A 13,749-nucleotide genomic window follows, 5' to 3' on the forward strand; every position below is an offset into this window, starting at 1 on the left:
TGCATACATGGCTAAAAGACCATTAGAAAGTCTAGGGTGTAACACTGTTCTCAGATGAACAGCAATGACAACCACAGGGAAAAGAAATAAGCCTCAAGATTGAGACATTATCTATAGCCATTCCCATAGGTGTACAGTTGAATAATGTGGCTTCAGGATAACAAAGGCTCCAATACAACAAACAAAACTTTTTTTTTTTTTTAAGAAATGGGCTTAATTTTCTTTAAAGAAAGTTAAGTTTTCGTAAAGCTCGTTTTCTACAAAAAGTATTTTTCTCTTTACAGGAATGGTGTTCCTTTCTTCCATCAAGAAGTTTAAAGATCTACTTTTAATTATTGTCTGAAAATTGAAGTATTTCACTAAAGTCCTGTAATATTTTGAAACTTCAGTGCCACAGTAGTAATTTACAGGAGTTGTATAGTACCTTTTTTCTATAAACTGACTCACCAGCTTTTGCAGTCTCCTGAAATAACCTATGTCTGTGGGAAATGTAAGCCTAGCAGTTAGAAAAGAGACATTTATTAAAATTTTCTAATTGACGAACATTAGAATTTTCCATATGGAAACATTAATTTTTTAGAGATATTGAGTTACTTATGTAGAGAAAGTCTCTTGACAAGCAGGAGAGTCCATAGCAATGTGACCTCATTGCCCTTCCACCACTGCTCCACCTTAGAAATATGGCCTATAAATAAGACCGTTAAAAAGCTTTTGTGGTTGATTTGCTCATGTTGTCTAAATATAGTATAAAATGTAGGAATGGGGGGGATCAAAAGAGCAAGCAACACCAAAAAATTAATCTGATGGTAATATCTAACTGCAATTTCATGAGCCGTAAACAATCGTTCATAAATCATGTTTCAGAAAAGCATCTTCCCTGCCCTCCCCCCCCTCGCCCTTTTTAGCTCAATAGTAGTGTACCTGGAAGTTCCAGAGATCTTGGGGAAATCTTTCATTTTAAAGAACAGTATACTTGTGTATGTAGACACATCCTTATTTTCCTACATTTTCATAGGAGAGGAAATGCTTTAGCTCCTTTTCTCTCCAAACATTTGATTTGATTGACTCACAGCCACTGATGAAACACGGGTAGCTCTGAAATGCGTAGAAGTGCTAGAGACACTGCCTGCTGCTGCGACGGGGGCAATGCAGCCCTGCGTCGGGGAGGAGAAGTTGGGGCAGACTTCCTTCCACTCTTGTGAAGAGCCCTCAATTGAACTCTGCAGAGTCTAGAATGAAGCGATTACTGAATGCTTGCTATGAGACAAAAACAGGGGATGAATTTCAGTTACATGAAAGAAATGGTGGTAAAATGCCCTGTTAGCAGTGTGATCTGAAATACCTGTGATCTTTTACTGTAATTTAATGAGACTTCAACAGAACTGTTGCTTACTACTTTGTTCTGATGGCACTGGTGGTGACATCAGCTAATAGCTTCTTTCAATAGCAGCATAATTTATTAAAAGCATAATTTCCTGAGAAAAGATGTGTTCTACTGGAAGCACAGAGATAAGCAACTAAATCCGTATGCGAGTTTCCTACTGTTTATTTCATTGTTACAGAGGGATAGCCCTTCACTGCTTACAGATGCTTACAGATGATTGTTTCCAAACAGGCACCTTGGGCTTCCAGCCGCGCTTAATATGGATGGTTGCTAGTAACACTGCATGCATGATATATGTCATTATTACTTAATTATGCACCCACCCTTTTACATATCTGTTTTAAGAAGTGCAGCTATTTATATTGTGGTGGGATACTTTTACTAAGTCAGACCAGTCACTCTCTTCTTCAATTTTTCTCATGATTTTAAGACCTCACTGAGGTTGTTGATAGGCTATCTTTTATTTTTATGAGGGTTTTTAGTTAGGCTTCAGCTGAAAGTTGGCTTTTGCCCCTGTGCTTTACCATCCATTAGGCTGTTCTTTGTTCAAAAAAAAAAAGAACATATCATTTCTTCCGGTGATCCCATCTCTCCCTTCTGCTGACAATTTCATTAATTTGTTCCTGATCCTCAAATCCCTTTACTGAATTGTGCCCTAGGCTCTATCCAATTGCTTTCTCCTGTGCTGACAATTGTGATGAATTCATGCAGTAACTCCACAATTTTTGAAAGAGCAGCATGTTGCTCATGTCAGCACTGTCTATTGCAACCTCTTACTGATTTGGCTTAGGGAAAGCAGTGCAATTTTGGAGAGTGGCTAAGTAATGAAAAGGTTAAAACCTATTACTTTCAAACTGATGGGGTTACTGTAATTCTTTTCAATGAGCAGGCTCAAAACCTGTTTACAGCATGTGCTCACATGGATTCAGATGGTGAACTGGGGAGACTAATCCTCTCTACAGCCTTAGGTAAATCCTCAGAGTATGTTTCAAAATCCTTCTGTACAAAAAGCATAACCTGACAGGATGGTGATATCAAGTCCGAATCTGTGGCATGACTTCTTGTCAGGTTCCATGTTTAGCCCCTTCCTACCAAAAAGTTGTCAGTTGGCAGAATGAATCATGTGCTCAAACAAAATTCTCAAATTCAGCTAAAACTCTTGATGCATACTAACAGATAAAAATGAAATAGTAGGCATGAACTATAGAGGCACTTCTTAAACAAAAACCATATTTGACCTTACCTAATGGAAAAAGTGATGGAAAACAAGTGACCAGTTTGTAAAATGGAGCTTTTCAACATGAGTGAACGTTTAGTCAGCAGAATCCGTTCTTCCTCCAAGGAAAAATTGTCCAAAACATTATGAATAAGCATGAGGCTGCAGTACCAGCAAATCCTCCCAACTTTGGGAGATCTTCCACTCTGCAGACTGTGGACCTTCCATTTCTAGGGGCTGTCACTGACAGAGACACCAGAATCATGATCACTAGAATATTTTGAACAAGTTTATTTTAGTTATGTTGTTATCAGTTGTTATTTAGAGTTAAAAAAGTGAACATTTTCATTGCAGGTGGAGTGGCCTGTTTTGGTATTGCTTTGTTTTCACTTACAGGAAACAACAAATCCTTTTTCCTCTTTGAAGCTTCTTTTTAATAGAATAAAATAATGAGTTCAAAAACAGAATAATGTCCTTTGAAAATATGGTTGTATTCAGAAGAATATGGGCTACACCTCTCCTGACATCAGAAATATCAGACACAGTTTCAAAAGTTAGGCAGGTTATAGGAAGAAACTGAGAGAAATGAAAAAGTGTGTGTGTGTGTGTGTACATGATTTTTCATGTGTGTGTACATATATATAGACTCATACACATGTACATAAATGTGTACAAGAGAGTGCCCTGGCTTAAGAAAATTTGTTGCTTTTTTTCTGAAGGACAAAAGTACATCCCTCAGTAGACCGAAAAATCATATTTACTAGTGTGATTACGTCTATGTTTTGAATTAGGAGCTCTTAAAATCCAAAAGGAATAGGGACCAAGAGTTGTAAACACAGTTCTAATGATAGATTACAAAAATATAGTAATCAAGGGAAAGCAGACTTTGCTTGTTTTGGGACTGTGCAACTGAAAGCCATGAAAAAAAAGAAAATATTAGTTGAAGAAAGCAAAGAATAGACTGCTAAGGTAGGATTGAGCCTGACTCACTCTGAAACAGTCCATAGAAAGATGCTGAAGAATTATTTTGTTTGGGTACACTGCATGATTAAGATATATAGTAGTTACTAAATAAGGAAGCCAGAATATTTTAGGACAAGTTTTTATCACTTTAACAAGAGATATTGGATATTTAATTATAAATAAGCCACCTCAATTAGTACTTTCCGAGGAGTCAGCTGACAAATGCTGAACACCTTGTAACATTATGACTGGGACACAGTAATGATCTTTTGGGGTTGGGGAGGAGTAAGTTGCAGACTGCGAATATTAATGAATTTGCCCTTTAGGCCTTTTGCATATAAACAGAATATATTTCATTGACTTCACGGCATTTTTGTATAATCTTGTGTATTTTGCTAATTGTTATAAATGTAACCTGGTAAAYGTATTACATCAGGCAGGTTGTTATCTCCTAAAATAGAGGTTTTTCTAATCTGGAGGGAGATAGGAAAAGGAAATTAGAGCAGACAAAAAATAAGTAGTGCACATAAGGATAATGAGAGCATGTCACATGGCTTTAACAGGCATTGCTTAGCTTCTCTGCTTTTGCTCAATGAAAACTCAAATGTAACTAGAGGATTTTGAAACTAGGAGTTTCATTAAGTGGGAAAGATACTGGAGTTCTAAAAGGGGAGTCAAGAAAGCTGAGTAAAAATAAAGCTGAAATGTAGATGTKCTGGAGTCCATAAATTAATTTATATAAAATGTATACTGCAGACCGTACTAGCTGTTGCATAAAAAAATTTAAAGAACATTAAGGTTGGAAAGTCATGTGCTCAAACTGCCAGAGCTGAGGCAGTCTGTGTCGAGATAACATGAAATGTAGATTTTGAGGTGATAAGTTGAGCCTTTACCTGCTTGATACTGGAAGTTTGCAACAGAGGCAAGGATAGGACTCAGCTGTGCTGAGGTGTATCTCCTCTTAGGAAAACATCCTTGCCACCTCTCCCTCTCCCCATTGTGGCAGTCATGACTTAGTTAGATATGTTGGGTAATATGATGTACAAGCCGTTCTGAGTTACCCGGCAGTGGAGGCAACAGGGCATAGGCTGAAGCTGGGCACTAAAAAAGAGTGAGGAAGCACATGCAAGGAATTTTTCACTTTCTCTGGTGGGATGTGACAGTTTTGTATAAGAGAAATGTCCACAATATATGATCATGCAATTGCRTATCGTGTAAGAAATTGTAAAGTTGATTCTATTTGCCATGCATTTTTGTAGCCAAAGCATTACCTTCTGTTTGGCTTCCTCACGTCTGAAACCTTTAATTCTTTCTTTGTCGACAAACTGAAACAATGCTGGGCTTACCATGGTCAGTATCTCCTCTGTATGAACAATTTAATGAATAAAGAACTTTGCAGCTTTCTGAATGCTTATTCTACAAGCCTATGGAAAAACAGTCATTCATAACTTCAAGCTCTACACTACAGCAGTAATGATAACCTATACAGAGGTATTTTTAATGAAAACTTCTGAGTCACTACATAGCTCCACAGAGCTAACATAGTTACCTACTTATTCTTATTGAAACATAATTTTTACCCTGTTATTAAGTTATCTCACTTATCACCTTCCTCCTACCAAGTTCTTGGAATACCTCTGTATTCCAGTTTGAGATATTTTGGCATGGATTTACTGTGTCTATTGAATCTTGCAAGCAGATCCACTTGCAGTATACAAGCATGATCTATCTGCCATACAAAACTCAGGGAAATCTGTTCTTGAATCTTTYATACTACTGCTGTGAAAATGTTAGCACAGACATCACTGACCATATATGTCAGTTAACAAATATATCCTATTTACGGGTATCCTTGTTTTCTTGAGAAATACTGTCAGACCAAAGACAGGCACTAGGATATAGCATACAGGCTGTCATCTACAGTAGCAGAATATAAGGGAAAAATTGATAGTTTTTTTAATATGTGCATGTGACTTCTACAAAGATGATGGAGAAGGAGGTACTTATTTGCTTAAAGCAGAAAAACCTTGCATTATCTGTTTTAATAGATCATTGTCAAAGTTTTGGTACTTAATAGAGAGAAAGTATTCTGGTTATAGCAGTACTTTTTCTTTCAGCTCCATTCCCTTTCTGTTTAATTGAGTTGCAATTTTTTTTAAAGCATAGTTTTCTTTTTTGCACTTTGGTTTCTTCAACAAAATGTTGACACTATCGAAACTACAAAACATTCAGCCAAAATGTTATCAGTGGCACTGGAAATCTTTCGATAAGTTAGCAAAAGAGCCAGTTTGGTCTCTCCGAGTGAAGTCGTTTCCAGCCTAGTCTGTCAGTATTGGTATCCAGAGTTTCCATGGTGGAAAAGGGAAAAGGATCAGGCTAAAACTTCTCTGGTGATATCATGTATAGAGCAACAGCTTTGTTTTGTTAATAATCATGTATCCAGCAGCAGCKTTATTTTGCTAATAACAAATAACTCTATAAATGAAAGAAGTCTGTGTGCTCATGCTGAAGATTCAGGATCAACCCTGCTGGCAAGTTACTGCCATTACCCATATAACAGTGTTTTTATTTTGTCTTTTAAATAACAGTCCCTAGAAATAGCTTAAGAAAGAAAGTATGGTTTGCATCTGCTTGAAAGAACATTTAGTTTGCTAAGTAAAGCACTATAATGTAAAGAAATGTGCCAGATTTATGATGCCTTGTGCAGCTTAATTCTGTCCTCTTGTGAATATATATCATGATAATTATGTGGCTTGAAGAGTCCCTGTTTCTTGCTATGAGGCACTTCAACATCCAATATGTAAGACATACTCTTTTCTTTCCAAGTACTCAGTTTCTTAGTCCATAAAACATCTCATTTCATTAGTCTGGTATGTTATGTGCAGATGCAAAGCTCTGTAAAAGAGCTTTATGTCTTAGTCCCTTTTCCTCTCACAATAGAGGAATCCCTCTTGAATCATGGGAATTTGTTCAATTTATTGCTCTTGACTGATGGAAGGGGCAGTGCAAGCCAGCCCGGTGCCTGTCTAGCAAGCAGCATGGCAAGCAAAGTCTAAAGGGAAGTGAAGGCCTGGTGGTGGATATAGCTGCCAATAGCTGACACATGGCAGAAAAGAAAGTCTTAAGCTAGTCTGCCTGGATGATACGAGTCTGCCAGGCTGGGTCTAGATAATAAGGAGAATATAGTTGTGCATCAGTGTCTATTACTAGTTCTGAGTGATTCAGAGGAATGTATGTGCTTACTGGTCCTTATTGCAGAAGGTACTTGCTGCAGCTAAGTATGGTTAAGATTTTGACTAAACAGAGGGGATGGGTACAGAGTTTAATTCTTTTAATAAAGAATTAAAGAAGCCAGTTGTCAATAATCCCACTCAATTTCTGTATTCTGATACCATTACAATACCCAAATATCCACTAAAGTCTTTCATTCTGAGTACTGCACTAAGCTTTGTCTAGGGTGGGTGTGACTAAAGACCAAGTGAGTATTTTTGCATGCTGAGCATATGTTGTTCATGAATAGAGCTAACTATTTGATTCTGCTCTTTGTTTTAAACAGCCCTTATTTTGTAGTAATAGGGATATTGGTATGATGGCAGGGTTCTGCATAAAGTCCTTTCCCTGTTGACTCTTGTTTTGATTTCAGTTTGAGGACAGACTGTTGGACTGAGGAGAGGTAGAAATGGTGGTTGAGGGAGTGACCATAAAGCACTCTGCTCCTTATGTATATATAAGTGGTGGACTATAGCCAAATTGCTTTGTGATAGTTATGCTTCATTTAGTCTCTTCTTCTCCATTCTTGTGATGTGCTTTTATAAGCCCTGAGGATATTAAAATATATTTTGAACCTTCAGTTCATAATACAAGAGAAAGATTAAACTTTTCCTCAGAGTGGTGGCTTGGAGCAATAGAGTCTGTATATAAATAAAACTCCAAGAGAAATTTCTTTGATAGACGACTCTTGGCAATTCAGAAGACCTTTGTATGTACCATCTGAAGTACGGAGGGAATTTCTGTCTCACAGATGAGTGCACTCAAAAGCACTGTAACTAAATAGGGAATTACTTTTTTTGATGAGTAGAAAGTTCTTTTGGCTTATAGCATTGTATGATGCTGGCTTTCAGAATAAAAGCTCTATAATGGATTGCACTGGATCAGTATATTTTTCCAAGAATGCTTGTCAATAGTGAAAGATGACACAGTTCTGTTCCTGACAGAGTGCTAGCACATATTGATCTACTTCTGAGCTAAATTGGGCCATCTCCTCTAGTCCTGAAGAGTACTTTGTATTCAGTTGCTCCCTTCAGAGCAGTGACAGAAAATCCAGCAACAGAAGCTCAGCTCAGGACTTGTGAAGACTGAGTGTATAAGTAATGGCATGAGCAGCAGCTCCACCATGCCAGGCACTAACCTGGAAGTCCCTTCATGAGAGAAGTAGCATATGCATGTATTGTATATGCATACTGTTAATGTTGCATATTTGCTTTGCTTAATCAATATTTTCAGGCATGTTTACAGAGGAGGAGGAGAACAAGGACAGATAATAACAGAAAATGTAATCAAAGATAAACAACAAATAACATTAAACCATGGCAAAATTTGGAATAATTTCCGTGACCAGTGTTCACTCGCAATGAATTCAAATGCTTCTTGGTTATACAAAAGAGTAAATGTGTTACAGCATGAAACTCTGAAAGGGTTTGTTTGTCTTTCTAATGATTGCTGATGGGCAGTGCTGCAATAATTTCCCTAAACCTACAAATCTATCATTTCAGGTAGCACTACCAAATGTGTTTCTCGGGATAGCTGGATTGGATTTGTTTGAATATGGCTGGTACCTGTAACTTTCTTCCAGGAGCAGCCTTACTGACTAATTTGTGTGTGAAAAAGAAGCAATTGAAAAGAGGATATGCTTCTACCTCTGGAATAGATTACAACAACTCTTTAAAAGAGCATTATAGCCATTGCTGTCATTTACAGCATCTTGTCCAGCTGCATCTACTGCTAGAATTTAGCCAGGCACAATGTAACTATAGAAAGTAGAATTTGGCCAGTTTAAGAGCTATAACAATACTATGTGGACATTTGTGATTCTATTTTTAAGCAGGAAAATAAAATTTCTTAATGTTTCTTCTCATCTTTGAATACACCACTTTAGATTGACAGGGTGGTGGCTCCGTATCACATTTCTGACAGTAACAGCACTGAAGCAGTTTTTCCCAGAAGTTTTGATAAAGGAATCAAGTCTGCACAAAAATGTTTTAAGAATGAAAAATTAAAGTGAAGGAAGAAACAGCAGAAATATCTTGCTTCTGATGTCAGTTCTACCTACTTTTAAAAGGGCTGCTTTACTTTCTCTGTCTTTACAACCTCAAAATGAGAACGTTTAAACCCAATATAAAGCCAGTCTACCTTCCATGATTTTTCTCTCTTTCTCCAGTTGTCTTTCCAGCCATTCACTGTTCTCCCTGTGCCTACTTTAAGGAGCTTAAGGGGAAGCCTTATGTTATAACAAGTAACCAGTAGTGGTTACCAGTAGTTACCCTCAAAGCTTCTTGCCTGCCTCTTGAGAAGTTTGGCCAGGATGGAGAGGACCACCTGACTTCCCTTCGAAGCATGCTTCTGGACCTCCAACTGTGGTAGTCCTTCAAGGGGGAAGCTGCTGTTTCACCTCCCATGCTCATCTGCAGCTTTCAACAGGCAGTCAGAGAACTTCTATCTGAAAATTTAAATTAGAAAGCTGATTTGTGATCTTGTATTCATTTCCAAGACTGCAGAGTTTGGGAAAGAGAGTCTAGATGGGGAAGTGACTGATCTACTTTGCCTTCCTAAGGACCCCTCCAAGGTCAGCTGATCATTTGGCGATAGTCAGTCTTCCAGGGAGCTTAGCCTGTTTTCTTTTCTGAATGAAAATAGACTTCTGGCTGTGAATGAATGCCAAAAATAGTGTGATGGGAAGGAACGTGATTATGTAAGGGTAGAGGCATCTCCTAAAAAGAAATTTGAAACTGAAAAAAGCCATGCTGTAGCAGTAGTTATATATCTTGTAAATAATATTAGTAGGCTGATAGCACAGCAATAATGTGTGGAGACAGTTTGTGTTGGTATCCAAAAACTGAAAAACACAAAAGCCTGGCACTGAACCGAGTTATCCCAGAACTGATGGGATTGGGATCCAGGGTGTTTACTGAGTTCTCAGTTGTATTCCCAATGCATTTGAAGGACTCACCAGGACCTAAGCAAAAGTTAGCTTTTGTTCTGAGTGGTCTGAATCAATGCCAAGCATTTATTTTAAATGGTATAATTATTTAGCAGGCATGGTCAGGGCATGATTTAAAAATATTGCAAAACACAGTGTTGTCTAGCTTAGGTCTTAGCAAGGTGACCATTATGCATAGTAAGGAAGATAGTTGATATTAATTTTATAGATGGTATATGTTATTATAAATCTTACCATCTTTAAGATGCAAGGAGTTAATTCTTTTATAGCTTAGGTTACTCTGATTCGAGCATTTACAATTTCTATTCTAAGTATCATGTCTGATTAGTTTAAATATCTTTGAATTAGTGGAATGATGCTCCAACTCTCAGGTCTTCTGCCGAGGGATTTTAATGAGTACCTAGTTGGATGATTAAGGTAAAATGATTCTGTAGTTAATATGGAAGCTTCAGATGTCAAGTTAACATAGTGGAAGCTATTCCAGTAAAATAGGAAGTACCATCAGTTGAGAGTTCAAAGGAAAACATGATTTCAGAGGAGTAAGCAGCTTCATTAAACTCTGTTAATGATCCCTGTAGATAAATTTTGCATTTAAATTAATGCCTTGCTTCCAGAGACAACAGTATTACTGAGCTTCAACCAATGATGCAAAGAGATTTACATGAGCTGAACATCTGCGATTTCCTGACTACTAACCTCCTAAATAAGATTTTTTTTTTAGAATTACATTAGTTGTAGCTTTAATRGTTTGCTTTTTTACCTCCCCCCAACCCCCCCTGCTAAAAGACAGCTGTCTGAATTAAATTTTATTCTTTATCCTTACAGGGTCTTCATTCTGGTGCCTATTGGATATTGTTCCTATAAAGAATGAAAAAGGAGATGTAGTACTCTTTCTGGCCTCTTTCAAAGATATAACAGACACAAAAGTGAAGATTGCTGCAGAAGACAAAAAGGAAGGTTTGTGTGATAGTATAAGAAATGTGTTCTCACATTTATTTGCTTCTGAAAGGAAACTATGCAAGGATACTCTTGTAAATTTGGAAAAAGATTATTTGTGCCACTCTAATGATGCACAGCTGCCGTAAATCAATATCAACTGCACAGTGCAGTCAAGTTTTGCTGCCTTCTGTTACAACAAAGCAATGATATTGGAGGGGGGAGTAGAGGGGGAATAGAAGATAGATGGTCAGCACTGACCTATATTGTCTACCAAAGGCAGTGAACTTGCTCCAGATTTACGTCTTATAAATGTCCACTGAAACAAGAGAGTAGTTTTACAACTTTTCTATGTCAGAAGAACTGTCTAGAGAAAAGATTTTCCTGTGAAGGGAAGGAGTAACTTTCAGAATTCCTGTAAAGTTTCATTACTTTTGCATTTTCAATTCTGGTACTGCTGTTTGGATTTATTTGAATTTTTCATCCCTATGATAGTCATTTGATCTCTGCATATCACTGAAACAATGTAAATATGTCTTTAGGACTCCTTTTCTTCTTCTGGGTTTCTCAGGCAGGGGATCAGTTAGTAACAACTTATATTCAGCTTTTACTGATTTTAAAGCTAGTAAGCTGGTAAGCTTTTCAATTAAAATAATTATATCTCAGTTACAGAGACAGTTGTAATGCAGTATTCTTTTAAAGCATTTTAATATTTGAAAACAGAAAATATTGTGCTTCCTTGTGCTGATGAATGCTCTTAAATCAGCATTTATTCTAACAATGTTTGCCTCTTCTGTGTGGTTTGACAAATAATTTCACCTTTGTCTCGCATTAGAAGCCCTGAATAATGGACATATTTTTGTGCATTCTTCACTTTTTGCACAGAACATATTTGAGAATTTCTGAGCTGAAAGGCTAAAGAAAGGCTTTGAAGTAGCACCAGGTACATTTTGCAGATTACCTTTACATCCAGCTTCAACTAATCAAAGTAAAATCCTTTTTATATTTTTATCTGATTTCTGCTTAAGACCTAAAAAAACCCCTTACACTTACAAATGCTTTAGGAAGATAGTTTATTAAAACATGATGCGTGAGGCCATGTAGAAGAGAGATTGTCTGAACATCTGTGCTCTAAAGCCTAATGKTTTACCTCTTATGAGAGATTCAGGATACACTAACAGAAATTTCATTTAGTATACCAGTGACCATTTGAAATAGGTATATGACTGATTACTTGTAAAATGATAGCTATTGCTTATCAGTTAAACATTTCATAGCTCCATGCTTATATTAAAATGGAGTTCAATGTTCTTCAGTTATTTATGTGAGCTCATGTTAAACTGTAAATTAAGCAGATTTTAGCTCATGTTTGCCATTACACATTTAAAAATTAATACTCCTCCTAGATCCCACCCTTGCACTTACAGAGGAATGCCCTCATACAAAGCTACATTTAGGTCAGCAAATGCCAGTTCAGTTCTCTGCTCTACAGTGTAGGTTCTGGGCTTCAGGAATTGCTGTAAGCTTTGGATATTGACATTTTGCTGTCTTGCACAATATACTCTTTAGAGCACAGTCTTGATACCCTGTTGTTCCTTCTCATTATACTCATGTAGAACCATGGTAATCCTATTCTGTGGAGGTACTTGTTCACACTGTGGCAACAGAAAGTAGAATTTAGTGTGGGTCTTTGCTAAATACGTTGTTTTATATAATATGGTGAGATAGGAAATAAGATCCAACCTTTTATCCAAAAATGTTTACAAACAATTCCAATATTTTAATTTTATGTAAATATATCTGGCTATATAAAAATAATTTTAATGGTAATATGATGATTTAATTTAACCCATACAATCTATGAAACTGATTCAGTACCTGAAATTTCAAAATACTCAACCCTAGGAGTAACTGATTCTTCTTTACTTTGATCATATCGACTGTCACGCATGCAGTATGTGCCCCATATTTACAGAAAGTGAATTCATGCTTTGTTTGAAGATATTAAAGATCATTTTTAATTTTCAATGAGTAACACCAAGTTGCACAGTGTTCAGTATATGTTGTAAGGTATTATTTTCACAGTTAATATAGCCAAAATATACTTTTACATGTTCAAGATTATCGAATTTGTCTTTCAAAAAACAGGGAACCTATACACATGGGACTGAAAGGCCAGCTCTTGCTATAAGACAGTTGCCATTACATACAGCTTTTCATTGCCCTTTTGGCGTATCTCTTGGGCTTAGATTATATATATGGGAAAGAGAGTTTAGATACAAACATGCTCAGTGTGAAACTCTTCCGTCCATGCAAGGCTTTTGTATTAATAGGTTTTACTTCGTCTCCCTCTTCTCTCTGTTATATCCAGAACAAACTTCAACAATTTGCACACAGGGCATTAAGATTCACATCTCACCTCCCTTTAATTTCTAAACTTGTTAAAAAAAGTTATCTAAGAAAATTGTTTCATGTTCCTTTTTTCCAAAGTCTGCCCTGGACCCCTTGGCCACATTGTTCAATAGTGCACTCTCACTGGTTGTACCTCCAAAAGTCTTCATCAGACTTCATTCTTCCTCACTTCTTTCCTAACTTTGATACCTTCTGTATTTTTTCCTGTAACATCTTGTTCCCCCATACTTTCACAATGACATGTTCCTGAGGTTTATCTCCTGGTTTTATGGCCTCTCTTTTCTTGTGGATTATCTTTTTACTTTTGTAGACCTCAAGAGTTTGACACCCTCTTCGCTTTTCTGCAAAACTTTCCTTATCTGTTCTGTATCATCTGTTCATACAAGGTCTGTTGCTCCTTTGTGCCAACATGCCTTGCAAAAGTCCACTTTTTTGCCCAATTTCACTTTACCCAGCCCAAATGTCAGACACTGTCTGTGACCTTTTCTTCTGAATGCCTCATTTTAAATACAAATTTAACAGAATCTTTTTCTGTTCCTCTTCTGTATAAAAATTTTCAGCGAAATTAGCCTGATCAGCCAACGGTGATGATAGACATTATGTCCTGAGATTTTTGTATAA

At 36.9% G+C, this 13,749-nt stretch overlaps 1 protein-coding gene across 1 annotated transcript in view; it reads left to right on the forward strand.

Annotated features, from left to right (window-relative positions):
* KCNH8 (potassium voltage-gated channel subfamily H member 8) overlaps positions 1-13,749 on the forward strand; it is a 207,236-nt gene that overhangs the window by 71,779 nt on the left and 121,708 nt on the right. Inside the window, exon 3 of the mRNA XM_026078147.1 lies at positions 10,606-10,737. Within this exon, the coding sequence (XP_025933932.1) occupies positions 10,606-10,737 (132 nt within the window). The remainder of the gene's footprint in view (positions 1-10,605; positions 10,738-13,749) is intronic.

This window comes from Apteryx rowi, unplaced genomic scaffold, assembly GCF_003343035.1.
Source record: "Apteryx rowi isolate R43461 unplaced genomic scaffold, aptRow1 scaffold_470, whole genome shotgun sequence".
NCBI classification, from domain to species: Eukaryota; Metazoa; Chordata; class Aves; order Apterygiformes; family Apterygidae; genus Apteryx; species Apteryx rowi.